The 21,022-nt window shown below is 43.5% G+C and overlaps 1 protein-coding gene across 2 annotated transcripts in view; it reads left to right on the plus strand.

Annotated features, from left to right (window-relative positions):
• The first annotated feature begins 1,326 nt into the window (after positions 1-1,326).
• The window catches only part of LOC135316341 (single-stranded DNA-binding protein 2-like), a 192,516-nt gene continuing 172,820 nt past the window's right edge, over positions 1,327-21,022 (plus strand). For both annotated transcript variants that reach the window (XM_064469527.1, XM_064469528.1), the window contains exon 1: positions 1,327-1,458. In XM_064469527.1, coding sequence (XP_064325597.1) covers positions 1,400-1,458 — 59 coding nt within the window. In that variant the 5' untranslated portion in view covers positions 1,327-1,399. The remainder of the gene's footprint in view (positions 1,459-21,022) is intronic.

Here is a 21,022-nt window from a genome sequence, read left to right on the forward strand (position 1 = left end):
CAATTTGCCAGGCCTCCCCATATTTATATTTCAGCCATCGTCCCCCATACCACAGAGGCTTTACCCGCTTCGCTTGCTTGATTGCAGCGCATGTTTCACATTCGTGGATAGCCTGTGCAATAGCATCCATGGTCAAGTCCACCTCTCGATCATGAGCCCACCTGTATGTTGCATCTCTCCCTTGATGGCCTGAGGTGTCATGGGCCCACCGAGCTAGAAATAGTTCACCCTTATGTTGCCAGTCCAGATCCACCTCAGCCACTTCAATCTTGGCAGCCTGATCTACCTGCTGGTTTGTTTCGATGTTCTTCAGTGGCCCGACTCTTGGGGACATGAGCATCAATGTGACGTACCTTTACAGATTTTCTGTCGCCTGTCTAGTTGAGGACAGGGAGTGATAGAGCTGCTTGGTGGGCACCTGGCAGCCAGCCAGTGTTCAGCCCACCACAGAGTTTTTACCAGCTAAACCACTGAAAAGGGCTGGTTTGTGTTGTTTTTCTGGTTCAGTTGCAGTACTGGTCGTGGGGGTTTGAGTGGCTGCAGTGCCTGTCATTGTGGTTGGAGTGACCACAGTGCCTGTCACTTTGTCTTTCAATCCAGAGACCTTCTCTTCCCCTTGGGAGCACTGAATGCTGTTGAACAGGGCTCGGTATGCATGGGCCAGGCCCCAACACGTTGCAGTGATCTGTGTCTCTCTGGAGTTTCCAGGGTAACAACATACTTTCTCCATATCTTCTACTATTCTACTATTGAAGTTGGGGTGGCAGGGATGAGGGAGACAGAGGCAGCCGCAAGGCGGCTCTAGATCCCAGGGGGGTGACAGAGGCGTCTCCACGCTGGCTGCGCCCCCAGCCTGCGGAGGATGTGGGGTGCAGCGCACTTCACAGCTGGTTCAGTGGGCTAGCGACGGGGGAGGGGTGCCAGGGAGGGCGGCAGGCATGGTGGCCTGTGCTAAACAATGGCTAAACAATGGGGAGGCTGGGAGCTGCCTGATGGTGCTAGCTGCCGAGTCCAGTCCGCACTTTCCCTCTCTCCGTGCTCTCTCTCGCCGGTAGCAACGGAGGGCGGGTAGCGCGCGCTCAGAATAGCTAGTTGTTTAAAATCCTTCTAGAACCGTTTCTAATTCCCCCTTGCGCCGGGGAAGAGAGAGTAAGCGGGGGAGGGGAGAGGAGGAAGGAAGAAGGAGGAGGAGGAGCCGAGAGGGTGGGAAGAGCGAGACGGAGTAGGAGGAAACACTCTGTCCTGTTCTCTGTCTGTCAATCACCGCGCGGGGGGGTGTGCTCTCCTGCGTGGCGGGCCAATGGGGTGTCTGTGTGGCAGCGTCTCCATGGTGACGAGGCTGTTCCGTGGAGGCTGTGATGGGTTGACAGGTGCGTGACAGTCGGAGCTCTCTGCAGGCATGTATGGCAAAGGCAAGAGCAACAGCAGCGTCCCGTCCGACAGCCAGGCTAGGGAGAAGTGAGTACAGCCTGCATGACCGGGCGCCTACACACACACATGCCTTGCACAACGTAACTTTCCTTCTCGCGGGTGATATGGGTGGGTGCGCGCTCGGGGAAAGGAGTGGGGAGCCCGTGGAGAGCCGAAGGGACTGGGCGGGAACGGGCCGGGGCGGTGGGTGGCAGGGAGGAGTTGGTCTGCGGGGGCCCTGGCTCTCGCACCGCGGTGGACAGGGAGGCCCGACACGGGGGCTGGGGGCGATGTGGAGGGAGGTGATCGAGGTTGCCCTCTGCGCCACAGGCGAGAAGGGTCCGGGAAGGGGTCCCTCAGCGCCTCGCGGCGGGAGAGGTGGCGGGACAGGAGGGGCTGGCAGAGTCTGGGTGAGTGGGAAGGAGGGAAGCATGGGTCGTGCTGGTGGAGACCATCTCCCCTCTTTTTCCCGCTCCTCTGCGCGGCGGGATGTGGTCAGGGAGGGCGACTGTTGAGCCGTTGGCGCGCTAGGGACTTTTCATCGGGACCGTGTATCTTCCTGCCCTCTCCCTGTTTGTCTTCCTTTTCTCTGCCTGGCCCTGCCGGCCGTGGCCGTGGCCGGGCCCGGGGTGCGGGCAGCGGCCTGGCCGGGGAGGGGGCACGGAGTGAAGTAAGTGCATTGTTCTCCGGGAGTTAAAATGGGGTTACTGCAAGGAGGGCGGGGGACTACTTGCGAGGGATATTGTGTTTCAAGATACAGGGGAAAGCAGTGGTGTGTTCATTGTTTTGTTTATTTTTCATCTGTTAACCCCCCCCCAGCAAATCTTTTAGAAGGCAGATGGTCAGGGTGTGTGTGTGTAAAAGGGACACCAAACGCTAGAACTTTGTTAAAATTGGCTAATGCTGAAATAGTCTGCCTAGAGCTACTTTTTAGGTGTTGGCACTGTGATACGAAAAATATAAATAAAATCTGTTAAAACCGTGTAAGGATTTCTTTATTTAAACATACACAGGAGGAAAAAAATTAAAAGACTTCAGACTGGGAGAAACTTGACAGTGCACATGAGAAATGCTGAAAACTGACCATGTAGCACATGCAGTCAAATGTCCATGGTAAATATAGTGGCAGTGGTGGGACAATAAACAGTGTTGTTTGGTTGAGTGGGGTTTTAAAATTATTTCCTTCAGATATAATGTTATACATTACTTGCAGATATAGTAGGTGCAAGGTAATTGGAAGGAAAAATTACTTTCGAGTAGTGTCTCTTTAAGTTCACTGTAGCTGTAGCTGCAGCTTTGCTTTGCACTACTGAGATTGGTTTAGCACAGGCAGGAGGTGATGGTTGTGGAGGAAAAGTTGAATACAGCAAAGTGGGAGGAGGAAGTGTATAAGTGGCTTTGGTGGCTTAACTGACTCAAGGCTACTGAGTCAGTCTGCTGCAGCCTGTAGAAGGTTGAGAGGGTCAGGTGACCTCTAACTGAAAATATGTTTGCATCTGTCTTCTGCAAAAATAGTATTGCTTCAGAATTGCATTTAACATGACAATGAATAGTCCAAACATAAGTGATGAGTTTTCGTTCAGGCAGTTTGTCTTGACTCTTCAATTAGAAGTGTTCTGGGTTTGTATTTTTGGGTGGTTTTTTTTTTTGTGGTGGTGGGTTTTTGTTTTGGAGAGGTGGGTTTTGCTACAGTATTTAAGGGAGAGAACATGAGATTCATCTGACTGGACAAACAGTAGCCCTATAGGTTTATTTTAATTCCACTATTCAAAGTCTACGTGATACAAACTCTACACAAAGCTCTCTTGATTCTAGCGCTGAAATATTAAAATATTTTTAGTCTTTTTTCTTTTTAGCTCACTACTACTTGAGTCCTGCTGATGTTTTTCTTAGGGTGCAAGAGCTCTCAATCCCGACATGCAAGAAGCCAGGCAGGGGAGGCAGGAGGCCAGCTTGGCTAAGTCAAGACCTCTTAAATAAACTAAAACACAAAACCAAAATGCATAGGCAGTGGAGGAAGGGATACACGTCCTGGGGAGATTATAGTTGTATGGCCTGGGAGTGCAGGGGAGGGGATCAGAAAAGCCAAGGCACAGCTGCAGATGAATTGGGCTAGGGATGTAAAAATCAAAGAATCAAAGCATCATGTTGGTTAGAAAAGACCTTTATGACCATTGAGTCCAACTGTAAATGTAACAGTACCAAGTTTACCACTAAAGCATGTCCCTAAGCACCACATCTACACATCTTTTAAATACCTCCAGGGATGGTGACTCAACCAATTCCCTGGGCAGCCTGTCCCAATGCTTGACAACTGTTTTGGTGAAGAATTTTTTCCTAATACCCAATCTAAACCTCCCCTGATGCAACTTGAGGCCATTTTTTCTCTTGTCCTATCACTTGTTACTTAGGAAAAGAGACCAACATCCACCTTGCTACAACATCCTTTCAGGTAGTTGTAGAGAGCAATGAGGTCTCCCCTCAGCTTCCTCTTCTCCAGGCTAAACCCCAGTTCCCAGCTGTTCCTCATAAGACTTGTGTCTGTATCCTTTACCAGCTTCGTTGCCATTCTCTGGACACGCTCCAGCAATTCAATGTCCTTCTTGTAGTGAGGGGCCCAAAACTGAACACAGTATTCAAGGTGCAGCCTCACCAGTGCCGAGTACAGGGGCATGATCACTTCCCTAGTCCTGCTGGCCACACTATTTCTGATACAAGCCAAGATGCTGTTGGCCTTCTTGGCCACCTGGGCACATTGCTGGCTCATGTTCAGCCAGCTGTCAGCCAACACCCCCAGGTCCTTCCCTGCCAGGCAGCTTTCTAGCCACTCCTCCCCAAGCCTGTAGTGTTGGGTGGGGTTGTTGTGACCAAAGGGCAGGACCCGGCACTTGGCCTTGTTAAACCTCATACAACTGGCCATGGCCCATCGATCCAGCCTGTCCAGGTCCCTCTGCAGAGCCTTTCTACCCTTGAGCAGATTGAGCAGATTCAGAAACTTGAAAATGCTGTATATACAAGACGTGCCAGCAAGTACAGTATCTCAAATATTAAAGAACTACATCAGTCTAAGCCAGGCAATCAATAAAACAGTAACCTTAGGAATAAGACAGAGCATCCTGCTGCTCAAAAGATACTTGAAAAAATAAGGAACAAAGTTTTTAATGTTATTTATGAATATAATTAATAATATAACAACAGTTCCCATTTTATGATTTTATGATCCTTTTAGTTTATTTAATTCTAATTTGAGTGGGTTTTTTGAGCATAATATCAATTACATACATTTTAAATACTAAATATATTCCTTTAAAAATAAAGAGGAAGATTCAATGAATATCTTCTTCTAACATCTGTCACAGTTTAGACCAGGATCCAAACTTCCCCCCAAAATCTGAAGTGTTCAGATTCCTGGGAATAAATACAGGTAATTTGGCAAGCATGATCATGAATACATTAACTAACAAGAGCCATTTTTCCCCCCAATTAATATATTATCAGGGGAAAAATATATAAAGAGGTTAACATATCTAAATACCTCAGGCTAAAATATCAAGAACTCCCTTAGCTAGAAGTTGTTAACAGAGCTCTAACAGAAATAAAGAACCAAACCAGCATAAATTCTTTCCCTTCCCTGCTGAAATTAAACTACATTAGGGAAGAAAGTATTCAAAACATAGTAAAAGAGGTGGCTCACCCATATGAACATATTTTGCACACTGGAACCAGGGCGGGGGGGCAACACACCAAATAATGCAGTCCTGATGGGAGGAGAAAAATACTTCCCCTCCCCGTACACCACCAAAACACACAGTTGTTGCCCATCACATAAATCTGAAACATTTACTACAGCAGTTTTGTAATATATGCAGTATTCCTGCCCTGAGGTATGACCTGTGGAGTTTGAAGGTATTCGGAGAAGGGTAAATGAGCAAACTGAGTAAATGATTGCTCCTTTTCTGCTCTGGAGTTTTCTGCCAAGGCTAACTTTTCCCCTCAACTGGGATGCTCCTCTAGAAGGCTGCTAACAGATACTGCAGGGATTGAAAGGCTATAGATATTTTCTTCCACTGGTTCTAATCCAAAATGAATCTCGTAGCCAACAAGATTCCCAAATCTGAACTGTACCGCTTTTTCTTATGTATTTTTCAAATTGAAAGTGACTTAGTCAAATGAGCAAATCCAACTTTGTTTTGTTTTGCAGGTACAAACATGCACATCATTAAGTTTATTTCATTTCTATAAGCAGGCAAGGTACTGAAATGCAAGCACAATCTGCCTACATTTAACTGCCTTCTGTACTCAGAAGAATAAAGGCGGCCAGCAAAATGGGGTCATGTCAGCTATAAAATAAACATAGCAACCATGATGTCTGAGGAAAATTAACCCAGAAAATAAGCTAGGATTCAATAATCTTGCATTACTTCATTTTGAAAGGAAAATTCTTAGAGTGCTGGGAAAACTGCATAAAAAGAAATGATCTTGCTAAAGCATACAACACTATGCTTTACCATCTTTAATCACACATTTGAAACTTGTGCATCATATTGGATCATACTACATTAGAGAGACACTCAAACTGGTTTGGATTTGTTGGAATCATCTCATATTTCCTTCCATGCAGGACCTAAGTGTAGTGCTTCTGTATACAAACATCTTGACTTACTTGAAACATTTGACGATTAAGAAAACAGAATGCCAATACAATTCTGCTGAACTCTTGTAGATACTATAGTTGAACATTACTTATTCACACAAATTCTTCAGACAGTTGAAATTTACTTCATTTTATGAGCAGTGTTACTTTAAAAAATAGACAAAAGATAATTCTGGCACTAGAAAACACTCATACTTCAAACACTTCAAGCAGTGACATTCCGGGAGTCTAAATAACAAATATAAAATATTAAGAGGCAGATCACCTATGAGTTGGAAAAAGACTGTTTACTGAATCTGAAACTTTGAATGTGAAGAAAAAAAAATCTAGAGTATTATGTAATTATGCCTCAATATCTTTATTGGAGGAATGTCACAGAGTAACTTATGGGTTAAATCAAGTCAATGAATGTTATGAACCTGCCCTACTAATTTATAGAGCCAATTTCTGGCTCTTATATGTTGGATGAAAAAACAAGCAGAACAAATGCTGGGAAACTTCCCATGCTAAACAGCAGGCTGAGGGAAGAGGAAATGGTAAGCCGGGTCCAAGGAGCACCTCTGAGTAGTCAGATACATCATAAATTAGTGTGGAATACATGGCATTTTTATCTCATGGTTCTTATAGCCGTAATATTGTGGAGCAAACAGGGTTCAAAGACTACCTCAATACTTAAGGCACTTTATGTATTATTCCAAAAAGCAGAACATCTGGCCTGTCCTCTTGAAATGTTCCTATCATCTCTCTTGAAATGTTCCTAGCATCTCTCCCCAAGATATTTCAGGGTTTAGATACAGTTTGAAACAACCCTGCAAACAAATCAATGAAAAAAAAAATATTTTCAGTTTTTTGAAGGATGTGAGATTGTTTATGTTTGTTTTAACTAAAAGATCTGCTGCTAGCTTAAGAGTACAGGTATCACTTTAACATGGATAAGAAAAATAACACTACATCAGGAGAACAAAAAAGTGCAGCTTCAGCATGTGCATACATGTACTGGCTTTGGCTGGGATAGAGTTAAATTTCTTCATAGTAGCCTGCATGGGGCTATAACACACCCATGTTTTAGCTATTTTAGCTATTGCTGAGCAGTGCTTACACAGAGTCAAGGCCTTTTCTGCTTCTCACACCACCCCACCAGTGAGCAGGCTGGGGGTGCACAAGAAGTTGGGAGGAGACACAGCTGGGACAGCAGACCCATCCTCAACTGACCAAAGGAATATTCCATACCATATGACATCATGCTCAGCAATAAATGCAGGGGGGATTGGGGGGGGGCCACTGTTCGGGGACTGGCTAGACATCAGTCGGTTGGTGGTGAGCAATTTTTTTCATTTGCATCACTTGTCTTTCTTGGTTTTTATTTCTCTCTCTGTTATTTTCCTTTTCATTACAATTATTATTATTTCATTTTATTTCAATTATTAAACTGTTTTTATCTCAACCCATGAGTTTTCTCACTTTTACCCTTCCAATTCTCTCCCCCCATCCCACTGAGGGGGAGTGAGTGAGTGGCTGTGTGGTGCTTAGTTGCTGGCTGGGGTTAAACCACGACATCCAGTTACTCATTTCTACAGATATTAAGTCTCAAATTGTAAACATCTCTCTTTTATAAATAATTAGATGTATAGATAGTAAAATTGTGGCACTGAATTTGAGTAGCTGCAACAGAAGTCAGAAGCATCCTTTCATATCTGTCTGTGAAGCATATTACTATTACTAAAGGTGTATTTTCATATTTCCTACAATGTTCATCTTCTGAAGCTTTCCTTTCTCTCTCCTAGCTTTGTATTTTCTCACGATGTAGTCTATCCTGTGTGCAAGCACTACTCTCTGTCTATCTGTTGATCAACTACTTTTCCTACCCCAACCCAGAAAATCAACTTCCATTTATATTATTTCACAATATGCATATAACACAAAGGAAAAACAAAGTTAATTCCACAGGACTTTATGTTTCTAAAACATCCTCTCCATGTATAATACTCTATAAATATTTTATTAACACTGGAATCGTCACAGTTGTTTTTTTTTTTATTTCTTTATAAAAAAGGATCAGAGCAGAATGGAGCATGCCCCCTATACCACAGTTGTAGGAGGCACCAACAGTTCTGTTGTCAAAGAACACTGCTATAACAAGCTACTGAACAGCAGTTTACCAAGTTTAAGTAAGTACTTGCGGAGGATGTAATAAAAATCAGACAAGTTTTCACTATATTATTCAAAGGCCTTGACACCTCAAATCAAAGGTTTACCTATTCTGAAATAATTGGAACCTTCCATGACTAGCCCCCTATTCTTTGACAGTTGGGGGAAAAGAAGAATAAAAAAAAATATTTAGCATTGCAAAATCAAAGGGTTCTTTTGCTTTATCAGATCTTACTGTTATAATTACAAATATTTGATAAAGCACAACAACTTTTATAGTTCTAGCATTGGGTGGAATCTTTACTTTCACTCTCATAAATCACTGAATATTTATGACACGATCATGCAGCCCATCAGCCACATGGTCCATTTTGTCCTGAGACTGTCAAGAAACAACATATTTATTAAGTTCCACTTCTGCACTCAAATATCTTCTTCAAAAAGCACAGCCCTTCTGAATGAAACCCTTCACCAGCTTCGTTGCCCTTCTCTGGACGCGCTCTAGCAACTCGATGTCCTTCTTGTAGTGAGGGGCCCAAAACTGAACACAGTATTCAAGGTGCAGCCTCACCAGTGCCAATAACAAAGGGACAATCACTTCCCTAGTCCTGCTGGCCACACTATTCCTGATACAAGCCAGGATGCTGTTGGCCCTCTTGGCCACCTGGGCACACTGCTGGCTCATGTTCGGCTGGCTGTCATCCAGCACCCCCAGGTCCTTTTCTGGCAGGCAGCTTTCCAGCCACTCTTCCCCAAGCCTGCGAAGTTGCATGAGGTTGTTGTGACCAAAGGGCAGGACCCGGCACTTGGCCTTGTTAAACCTCATACAATTGGCCTCAGCCCATCGATCCAGACTGTCCAGGTCTCTCTGTAGAGCCTTCCTACCCTCGAGCAGATCAATGCTCCTGCCCAACTTGGTGTCGTCTGCAAACTTACTGAGGGTGCACTCGATCCCCTCAACCAGATCATTGATAAAGATATTAAACAAAACTGGTCTCAAAACTGAGCCCTGGGGAACACCACTCATGACCGGCCGCCAACTGGATTCACCACAACTCTCTGGGCCTGGGCATCCAGCCAGTTTTTTACCCAGCAAGGAGTACGCCTGTCCAAGCCATGGGCAGACAGTTTCTCCAGGAGAATGCTGTTAGAAACAGTATCAAAGGCATTACTAAAGTCCAGGTAAACAACACCCACAGCCTTTCCCTCATCCACTAGGCGAGTCACCTTGTCATAGAAGGAGATCAGGTTAGTCAAGCAGGACCTGCTTTTCATAAACCCATGCTGACTGGGCCTGATCACCTTGTTGTCCTGTATGTGCCATATGATGGTACTCAAGATGATCTGCTCCATAACCACCTCTGGCACCGAGGTCAGGCTGAGAGGCCTGTAGTTCCCCAGATCCTCCTTCCGGCCCTTCTTGTAGATGGTGAATTGGTAAATATTCTTGTAGGTGGGTAAATTGGCAAGCCTCCAGTCATGATCAGGGGACTGGAGCATCTCCCTTATGAGGAAAGGCTGAGAGACTTGGGTTTGTTCAGCTTGGAGAAGAGAAGACTGAGGGGGGATCTTATCAATACCTATAAATATCTGAAAGGTGGGTGTCAAGAGGATGGGACCGGACTCTTTTCAGTGGTGCCCAACGACAGGACAAGGGGCAATGGGCACAAGTTGGAACACAGGAAGTTCCACCTCAATATGAGGAAAAACTTATTTACTGTGAGGGTGACAGAGCACTGGAACAGGCTGCCCAGAGAGGTTGTGGAGTCTCCTTCCCTGGAGACATTCAAAACCCACCTTGGACGTGTTCCTGTGCACCCTGCTCTAGGTGTACCTGCTCAAGCAGTGGGGTTGGACAAGATGATCTCCAGAGGTCCCTTCCAACCCCTACCATTCTGTGATCTGGGACCTCTCCTGTTAACCAGGACTGCTGATAAATGATGGAAAGTGGCTTGGTGAGCACTTCCGCCAGCTCCCTCGGTACCATTGGGTGGATCCCATCTGGCCCCATAGACTTGTGTGTGTCTAAGTGGTGTAGCAGGTCGCTAACCATTTCCCCTTGGATTATGGGGGCTTCATTCTGCTCCTTGTCCCTGTCTTCCAGCTCAGGGGGCTGGGTACCCTGAGAACAACTGGTCTAAGTTGTATTGAACAATAGCTCTTGTTCTACTCATGATGTGCCAGAGCCAAATAAGGCTCATCCGAATTAAATTGTTAAAGGAAAAAGACTAAAATTTTTCTTAACATCCTCTTTTGTTATCTCTTGACAGCAAAAGTATCTTTTAAATTTTTCTTCTTATTCCTTAAAATTGGATTAATTCAGATTAGGAGTTTGGACCTCCTAACGTTTCATTGAGTGGCAAAACTCTATGAACTTTTAATCTCGGAGAAAGAAGGATCGGACCATGCAAATTTTATATCCAGTTATATACCTTTTTAAACAGCACTTCTATTGGCACTCTCAAATAGTAATATCCGTAGATACAAACAGTGTTTAAACTTAGGAAAAAAAATATAAATAGTGAAAAAGACATATGTTATAAGCAAAATTAATTTCTGAAGGGATTAGCTTTTTTGTGTTCAGATATCTTGATCTTTCAGCAGTCCTCTAAACTAGGTTTTTCCCAAGATGCTTTTTTCTTGCTGGGGCTCAGCAAACATACAAATTTTGTTTAAAAATTACCAGGTGATTAGAGACTTCTATGTAGTTTAATATAAAAGGATGCATGATCAAAGTAACGATGTAGAGACAAGCATTAAAATCAATTATTGATTTCTTTGCAGCTTGGGGTAGGAGAGGACCAAGAGGAAGTGAGAATATTTGATTGCCGTGAACATGGTATTCTTGCTCCATTTTTTTGCATGACCTTACTTGTAAATGTCTTTTAAGTTTGATCCCTGCCAGTTGGCTGCGTGAAGGAAGATGGGCATTTTTCTCTTTTTCTTTTCTACATAGCTTGCGCTGCTTTGAAGAAACAGAAAGTGTCCCCTTTGTTTCTCCTCAAGTCTGTTTCGGTTGATTGGCTGTTTGGATGTATGGGTCTTCTATGTGAATGGTTTGAATGTCTGCCTTGAGATATATCTATATCTATATCTCTTCCCAGGCAGGAAAACAGTGAAATTTACATAATTTCTGTCTTTTTAAAAATTTTTTTTTTTTGGTGGCACCAGTAGAGTTCTTCATAAATACAGAAAAATTTAGCAATGCTTTCCTCATTTGATTCTGCTGCTGTTAAGCAAACCTCCGAGATTTCCTAAGGTTTAGGAGGGTTTGTGGATTTCTGGAGAATTGTGTGGATTTTTATTATTATTTGAAAAGACAGCATTGCATGTATTTACATTGCTATGGTTATCTTTGCCACTGAGATATCTTTGCTTTGTCTGTAAGCTACATAAAAATAAGATACAGATTGCCATCAATGATAGATATTCTGTTTGTCACTGGGAAATGGTGAGCTAGTTTTTCAAGCTTCAGGTGGTGAAAGATATTGATAGCCCACCCCCCGCCCCTGGACTGCTTTACAAAATTTAGATTTGACATTTGCACACTGGTTTCATCCCTTAGGGCTAACTTATAAAATATATCACTGTTGTATGAAACAACATAGAAGTTGCAGGAAAACTGTTTGGGGAGTCTATGAACATACAATTTTTGCAATTTTACAAGAATAGAATTTTTTAATAGGAAGGAGCACAGAAGGGAAGGTTCTGGAAATGGTAACTATTTCTCAGTATTTATTGTTGATCGTGGTGCTTCAGGTGCTCTTCTATATTGGTTATTAATGAGCCTTTCTTTGAGGCTTCTCTTACTATACTGCTCTCACTAACGCTGAGCTGTATTTACCAGGCTTTTATTTCTTTATTTCCTCCCAACTAGAAGACAGGGACAAATAAACCTTTTGTTTTACACTTCTGACCAAAGCATTTCTCATATCTTCATTCTTCAATCATGATTTAGGACTCATCTCACTCACCTAAGCAATTTTTAACCATCTCTATGGCACGAGAATGAAAACTGCAGAATGAGGTTCATAGTTAGAAACTCCATACAAATGTTAAACATCCTATTGAATGATTCTTGGGAAGAGCTTCAAATCTGCCTAGTCACGTACCCATTGAAAAAGACCAAGCAAAAGCTTCTCTTTTCCATGCTGTCTTGTCAAAAAAGTCTTTCCGGCTACACAATAACAACTATATATAACTAGAAATAAAATAAGGGAGTACTGTGCTGGTTTTGGCTGGGATAGAGTTAATTCTCTTCACTGTAGCTGGTAAAGTGCCAATGGCACATTGATGCTTTAGTTGCTGTTAAGTACTGGCTAAGTGTTGCTAAGCAGTGCCTATAGTAGTTAGGGACCTTTCCAGCTTCCCATGCTCTGATACATGGGCAGGAGGCTGGGAGGGGCAGGGCCACGGCCAAGACAGCTGACCCAAGCTGGCCAATGGGATATTCATTCCATACCATGTGATGCCATGACCAGTATATTAATCGGGGCAGTTGGTATGCAGGGAGCAGTTGTGGCTTGGGGATGGGTGGTGTCAGGTTGGTGGGCAGCGAGCAGCTGCGTCACATGCTGTTTGTTTTGGTTGTTCATTCCCATTTCCCCCATTTTCGCGCCTCTCTCATTGTTTTCACTGCGTTGTTGTTAGTGTTTTATTTTAATTATTAAACTGTTCTTAACCCTTGAGCTTTACCCTTCGGATTCTCTCCCCCATCCTGCCGGTGGGAGAGTGAGCGAGCGGCTGTGTGGGGTTGAGTTGCTGGGTAAACCACAACAGTCTCTTTTGGTGCCCAACGTGGGGCTCAGAGGGTTTGAGATAATAACAGCTGCTGGTCACAGCACCATGTTGTCCTTTTTGCAGTTGGTGTTAAAGATTGGTGTTGGTCTGTTTAGTCTGCTGTGTTCTGCCATGATTAGTGATGTTTTGCCTAAGAGATTTGTTATGCAAACACCGATTTTCAGCTTTATCTGGTATGTGGGTTTTCTATTGGAACCCTTACTGTACTTTGGATACCACCTTATTGAGGTGATTAGCAATTATACCTCCTCCTCTGAGAGCTTCTATATGGAGGAAATACAGGATGATATCTTTGCTACTTTCTTCTATGATGTCTCCACCTTTACTGCAGCTGACTAGTGTCTCAGCTGTTAGGAACAAGCGTCCTTTTGCTCAAAGGAGACGATACATACCATGGGCTCGAATAGGGAACCCCAGTTGCCCAGGAATCTTGGAAGTGATTATGGACTGGCCAGAAGGCAAAGATTTTGGATTATCACCAGAGGAGGAGGTGACACGTGCTGAAGAAGGTCCACTGTATAACAAGCTGCCAGAAAATCAGAAGCAATATGCCCTGTTCACTGATGGGTCCTGTCGCCTTGTGGGAAAGCACCGGAGATGGAAGGCTGCTGTATGGAGTCCTATACGACAAGCCGCAGAAACTGCTGAAGCAGAAGGTGAATCGAGCCAGTTTGCAGAGGTAAAGGCCATCCAGTTGTTCAGTTGGATGGTATAGCAGCATTCATGTTTGGTTAACTTCATCACCCTGGTTACATTTCCCTCCCTTTGAAAGTTTTGAGTTTAATTTTCTCAATACTTTCACTACAAACTAGTATTCAATATCCTATCTATAATATTGCTGTTCATTAATGTCTATGCAATAGGGATTTCCACATCAAAATTTTCTGGACCATATTTTCCATTTGCCAATGCCAGAGTGACCTTTCTATCTATTACCATCTCCTTTGTTAGAACCCTTTTTAAGCAAGAATAAACAAGGACCATTATCAAAACTGCAATCAGCGAGAGCAACACTGTGCTTATGATAGATCTTACCCACGAGTTGAGATTCCATCCTAGATCATTAATCATCTTTCTTATCCAATCTTCCTGCATATCTAGTTGAATGTTGTGAGCATCTTTCTCTACCTGTCCTAACAGACTTAAATCATGTTTGACATCCTGCGTTACATTTGGGATGTGTATGCAGCAATGATCCAGTTTATTCTTCAGGTATCCAGACTCCGTGTTCCTTTAGCAAGAGCATATCCAGGGCCATCCTGTTCTGCAATGTCATCCTTGAAGTGGCCTGCAATTGCAAAATCAATTGTTTGAACCCTTTCCTAGTTACACTAGCCAACCTTTCTACTTGTCCAGTTAGCTTATATAACCAAGCCCTATTCCTGTAGGTTGATAAGGGGGCTAGTAGAGATTCCAAAGCCCATCTAATTTCTACTCCTGTGAAGGGTTCATTCCATTCAGCAGCAGCATCTTGTGATCTTTTTGTCCGTACTAATTTTAGATTTTCAGCACTTCCTCTAAAGGGAGCCTTCTTCCAAATTGGGCATAATGTAGGCATCCCTAGGGTAATTTGTTTTACTTTCCCATCCACCGGTAAGTGGGTGGACCAGGTCCCATCACTCATTGCCCAAACTAAATGTCCTGGACTCTGAATTGTAGATTTCCTGCAATCAGATATCATCCCTCTCTTGGCCTTATATGTACTGGTCAGTTGTAAATCATTTTTAAGTCCCCTACACCAACATCCATACTTCAAGACAGCTGCCAGAGGTGGAACATTTTGTATTGCTTTACTGACTGTGCTACAATTATATACCTTTTCACAATTCCACCAGGGTATGATAACTTCTTTTTCCCAATAAGTGCTTCCTCCTTTTGTATCTGGGGGAGCCAAAAGAATTATTCCATCCCAAGCAAAGCACCAAGAGGTATTGTCCATGTACTGAAATTGGGATAAAATTGCCATAGACCATATTGGAACCCACGCAACTGACCCCTCTTGCTTAGTTTGATTTTCACATACCTTAGTTTTGTTGATGGTCATCTGGATCATTGTTTCCGGACCACCTGTCCATCCAACAGCAGGGGTTTGTTCACAATGACTATTATCTGTCACACTACTTAACTTTGTTGTCAGGATTCCCCATGGAATTGCTTCACCTACAGCTCTTGGAATTGGGAGACATGCAGTAATTTGAGTTACATTCTGCAGATTAGCAAACTCTTTTATCAGTCCTATCATAAATTCTCTTCTGCCATCTTTTGCGGAATCTCAACCCTTTGCTCTGCTGTTGAAGTTTTCACAAGCCTAATCGTTAACATTATCCATACCCCTTTCCCTGTCATTTTATAAAAATGATCACCTCCTCTCCTATAGAAAAGTTTCCACCCCAAGACAAACACCCATTTACAGAAAGACTTATACATATTTTAAAGTCAATTTAGCAGTCTCAGGGTCTCTATTGACGATTTTCCATGATGGTGCTTTCTTCACTCAAGTGTAGTGTATCCATGGTTCCACTCCTCCTACTTTGATTGCAGTGTAGGTTGTTAACAGTACCTGTAAAGGTCCTTTCCACTTCTGCAGTGGTTCAGAGTTCCAGGTCTTTATGTACACGAGATCACCTGGCTGGTACTGATGTATAGGCGTATCCAAGGCAAGTGATCTAGTCAACACAATATATCTCTGGAGAGCTCCAAGAGTTTTTCCTAAAGAAGCCAAATACACTTTTAAATCTGTTTCCCCTGCTACCTTCATATCCCCTGGGATGAGAGGAATTTGATAAGGTTTGCCATACAAAATCTCATATGGGCTTACACCATCTTTAGATCTTGGTTGAATTCTAATTCTCAAGAGAGCCAATGGCAAGGTCTGTGGCCATTTTAAAGACACTTCTTGACAGATCTTACTTATTTGCCTCTTTAGTGTTTGGTTCATCCTCTCAATTTTCCCACTTGATTGTGGTCTCCAGGGGGTATGTAGGTCCCATTTTATACCCAATATATATCTCAGTTTCAAATTTGGACTTTTTTATCTGTTTTACCAGTACTAGTGCAAGGATACCTTGTTCTGCAGCCTCCTTTGCAGCTTTATCTGCCAATTGATTACCTATGTTTACAGCCGTCTGACCGAATTGATGAGCTTTGCAATGTATTGCCGCCACTTCTTTTGGTTTCTGCACGTCTTCCAGAAGTTGGAGAATTTCTTCTTTATATTTATCAATGATCCTTGGGCTGATAGCAGTCCTCTTTCTTTCCAAATAGCTCCATGTGTATGGATCACACCAAATGCATATTTGGAATTAGTCCAGATATTTACCCTTTGTCCTTCTGCCATTCACAGAGCCTGCTTCAATGCCACCAATTCTGCTTTCTGTGCTGAGGTGTTTGCAGGCAGCATCCCTGACTCCATTACCTTGGTGGAAGTAACGACAGCATATCCGGCCATTTGATTCCCTTCTTGCACAAGGCTACTTTCATCTGTGAACAAGTCCAGATCAGGATTTTCCAGAGGTTCATCTTTCAGATCCGGTCTACTGGAATAGTACAGTCCACGTTAGCTGCGTCTTTCGTCCTGTGGTGGGGCTTTCCCATTCAAAAGCAAATATGCTTTGACTTTTTATGTCCAGAGGTATGCAAAAGAAGGCATCCTTCAAATCTAGTACAGTAAAGCATTTATGCTCCTTTTTAAAGTGGTCAGTATAGTGTACGGATTAGCCACTACTGGATGTATATCTTGGACTGTCTGATTTATGGCCCTTAAATCCTGAACTAATTGGTACTCCTTGCCTCCAGATTTCTTTACTGGCAATATAGGAGTATTATATTCTGATTCACATTCTACCAAAAGCCCATATTTTAAAAATTTTGTAATTATTCCCTCTAACCCTTTTTGAACCTCCCACTTAATAGGATATTGTTTTTGTCTTACCGGCTTGGCTCCAGGTTTTAATGTTACTTTTACCAGCTCTGCCAATTTAGATCACCCCAGAACTCCACTCATCCAAACCAAAGGAATTACTGCATTTTCCACTTCTTTGGGAATCTGTTCCTCCCTGGGGAATCCTGTAACATAAACACTCTCACCTCTATGGCTTTTGATTCTGGTATCAGTAATTTAATCTCTCCCACTTTAAAAGTTATTTGTGCGTCTAGTTTACTTAATAGATCTCATCATAACAGAGGTAGTGGGCATTCAGGCATATACAGAAACTGGTGAGTTACCCATTGTTTCCCCAATATGAACTTTAATGGCTCTAAGAAAGACCAATTTTCTTTCTGCCCTGTCGCACCAAAAACATCTGCTGATTTATGACTAAATTTCCCTTTACATGTATTCAATACCAAATAAGTGGCCCCCGTATCTACTAAAAATTCTATTTCTTCATTCCCTATATTCAGTGTAACCAGGTGTTCAGCTAGGGTTGATTCCCCCGGTCTCCTTCATGCCAAGCTACCTCAAGCATTTTACCCAAATCTCTAGGTTCAAGTCCTTCCAATTTCTGACGTTTCATTCTAATATCTAGGGCCGATTGTCCCATGAATATAGAGGCCAATTGTATTGCTGCTTCTGTTTTTTTTTTTTTCCTGGGTCCAAATTAGTATATTTTCTGGCAGTCACCTTCAGTCTTTCCATAAAGGCTGAAGGGGACTCATTTAATTCTTGTCTCACTTCATAAATTTTTGACCAATTTATTGCTTTCAGCATTGCATGTCTTACTCCAAATAAATCCACCTCTGATATCTAGTCAACATTCCCCTGGGTCCCAGTTGATTAGGGTCCCACTCGGGATTTGTAGATGGAAAATTCTGATCCACTGTCCCCTGTAAATTCCCATTAGCATGTGCTCCCTGCACCTGCCTTCTGGCTGTATTCAATACCATTTTCTTGTCAGTTTCATCAAGCAAAGTATCCAGTATTACAAGTAGAACAACACTTTTTCGAATTCTCACCAAATTTTCCTCCTTTCAAAACCATTGCCATAGAATTTTGGGGATATATCCCTCACTGTTTCTGCCACTCTGGATGATTCCGCAATGTAAAGAGTAAATCAACGTAAGCCATTTCATTCCATTTTCCTTCTCTTTTACAAAACAACATTAATTGCAAAATGGTGTTGTACTGCAGTGCCCCAGTTTCTGGCCATTTCTCCCCACCTTCCAACTGATACATTGGCCACCAGTGATTACAATATTCAATTAATTGTTTCCGAGTTAAAGGATCACCCCCCAGATCTTTCCAATGTCTCAGAATACATCCCAAAGCTGTCTTTTGTGGGACGGGTTTCTTGCTCGGAAAAATTCCCATCTTCCCAAGAGACTAGTTGTTGTGATCGTGCACTATCACAGGCACTAGTCAGAGGGGGTTTTTTTGGTGTTTTTTTTTTCTTTTCTTTTTTTTCTTTTTTCTTTTTTGAAGCTCCCTCTGGGATTCCAACCCCCTGCCGGAACCTTTAAACCATGCAGGGACTCAAACCCCTTAACCTTGCGGGGACTCGAACCCCTAAACCTTGCCTGGGACCCTAGCCCAACCCTGCGAGGCTTTTGCCACGTCTTATAGGCAGGCGTTACCTTGGGGACTCAAACCCCATTGAGGTACCTCTCAGCCCAACTATGCGTAGCTTTCTCTGCGCCTTATAAGCAGGCTGGTGGGACTCAAACCCACGTTACGTTACCCCCTTAAAAGAATGCCTTATTACCTTTCCAGGGGACTTGCTTGGAATTCTTTGGTCCGGGGATCGGAGGTTCTCCCCGACAATCCCTCAGTGCCAGCTGGAGGTCCCGTGATCCCGCAGATCCGTTGAGATTCACAAGCGGAGTCCCATCTGGGTCACCAAAATCTGTCACCGAAATTGGAAATGAACCTCGTAACACCAATGTAGTATTAAAAGGCAGGCATTCTTTATTTATGGCGCCGGATGCACGGGGGATCACTCCTCCTAACGTGCATACCGTCAGATCTCATTGTGCCAGTTAAGTACATGCTTCATATACATATTCAGTAGCTTTCTGATAACATATATACACATGCAGATGTCATTTGCGCATGCCTATTGGTGTCTCCGGGTGGGTGATCGTCAGGGGTCTCTGGATGAAGGACATACTCTTCCTCCCTGCGTCTGCTAGTTAACCCTTGTGTTCGTGCAAACTCAGTTCTGAGATTACATATGTACTGCCCTTGAGGGGCGGTCTGTTCTGGTTTAGTGTTTGCTCTGCAGTTCCTTATCTTTATGGCTCTGTATGTTTGCTTTTCTTAAGGCCAAATGTCATCGTGACTTTGTTTAGGTACTTCAAATCTTGAGGCCTCTTTGACTCCCTAAAGCAACAAGGTTTAGTCATCGTACAGGCTGTTCTTGTTTCAGCTACCTCATTATTCTATCGTGCAGGCTGTTCTTGTTTCGGCTACCTCCTTATCTTGGCTAAGTTTCGGCATGGGTCCCAGCCTTAGTTGAGCTACACTAGATTGTATTAGTAACTCCCAACCATTTATACCCTGAATCATTACTACCTAAAAGTGAGGCTTTAATTTAATCCTTAAAACAGAGGTTTGGACCCTAAGCACTAGGGAGTGAGGGTTTTCGGATCCAAAAATTAGGCTTTGAGTCTGAAAGGAGAGGGGTTCTGACAGAAACGCATTCTCTCTTACATTAAGGATTAACTAATGACTAAAATACAGACTAACGAATACACTGATTGTTCCCAGACTTAATGTTCAGTTGGATGGTATAGCAGCATCCATGTTTGGTTAACTTCATCACCCGGGTTACACTTGGGTCAGCTGACTTGGCTGTGGCCCCACCCCTCCCAGCCTCCTGCCCATGTATCAGTGCATGGGAAGCTAGCAAGGTCCCTAACAACTATAGGCACCACATAGCAACACTTAGCCGGTACTTAACAGCAACTAAAGCATCAATGTGCCATCAGCATTATACCAGCTACAGTGAAGAGAATTAACTCTATCCCAGCCAAAACCAGCACATTCTCCACCCCTTATTCCATACCATTTACGCCATGCCCAGGTCCCATATGATGCAATACAACCCTACCAACCACCACCCCTCCCCTTCCCATCCTTTAACATAATACACAGACATCATTCCCTTAGTCTATGACCTTTCCTGTAAAATGTCCATAAAAATGTCCATTGAGTTCACCCAGTCCATGACTGGGTCCATCTGTCATAGCAGTCTTTCAGGGCAGGACAGATGGTGTGCGTGGTGTTGGATTGCTGCATACCAAAGTCGGTCTTCGTTCCATCATTGGTGCACTTTGCTTGTTTCATCAAAGTTCATCTTCCATGGATTGGGAGGCTTGTACTATGATATCATTGATGTGGCATATAGCAACCACAGAAGAGATGACATACAATATTATATAGCAGTTCACATTGTGCCATTCAGCTCATTGACTGTTTTCGCCCAAAATCAAATCCCCTTGAAGCACAGATCACAGAATCACAGGTCGGAAAGGACCTCAGGGATCATCTAGTCCAACCTTTCTAGGAAGAACACAGCCTAGATAAGATGGCCCAGCACCTTGTCCAGATGACTCTTGAGAGTGTCCAATGTGGCCGAGCCAACCACTTCCCTGGGGAGATTATTCCAATGGTTGACTGTCCTCATTTTGAAAAATTTTCCTCTCGTGTCCAATCGGAATCTCCCCAAGAGCAACTTGTGTCCATTCCCCCTTGTCCTCTCCATGTGACTCCTTGTAAAAAGGGAGTCTCTGCCTTCTTTGTAACTACCCCTTAAGTACTGGTACATGGTAATGATATCCCCTCTAAGCCTCCTTTTCTCAAGGCTGAACAAACCCAGCTCTCCAAGCCTATCCTCGCATGGCAGGATTCCCAGTCCTCTGATCATCTTGGTGGCCCTTCTCTGGACCCCTTCCAGCCTGTCCACATCCTTTTTGTATAGCAGGGACCAGAACTGTACGCAGTACTCCAGGTGTGGCCTGACAAGTGCTGAGCAGAGTGGGATAATGACTTCTTTATCTCTGCTGGTGATGCCC

The sequence above is a fragment of the Phalacrocorax carbo genome, chromosome 19, assembly GCF_963921805.1.
Source record: "Phalacrocorax carbo chromosome 19, bPhaCar2.1, whole genome shotgun sequence".
Classification (NCBI taxonomy): Eukaryota; Metazoa; Chordata; class Aves; order Suliformes; family Phalacrocoracidae; genus Phalacrocorax; species Phalacrocorax carbo.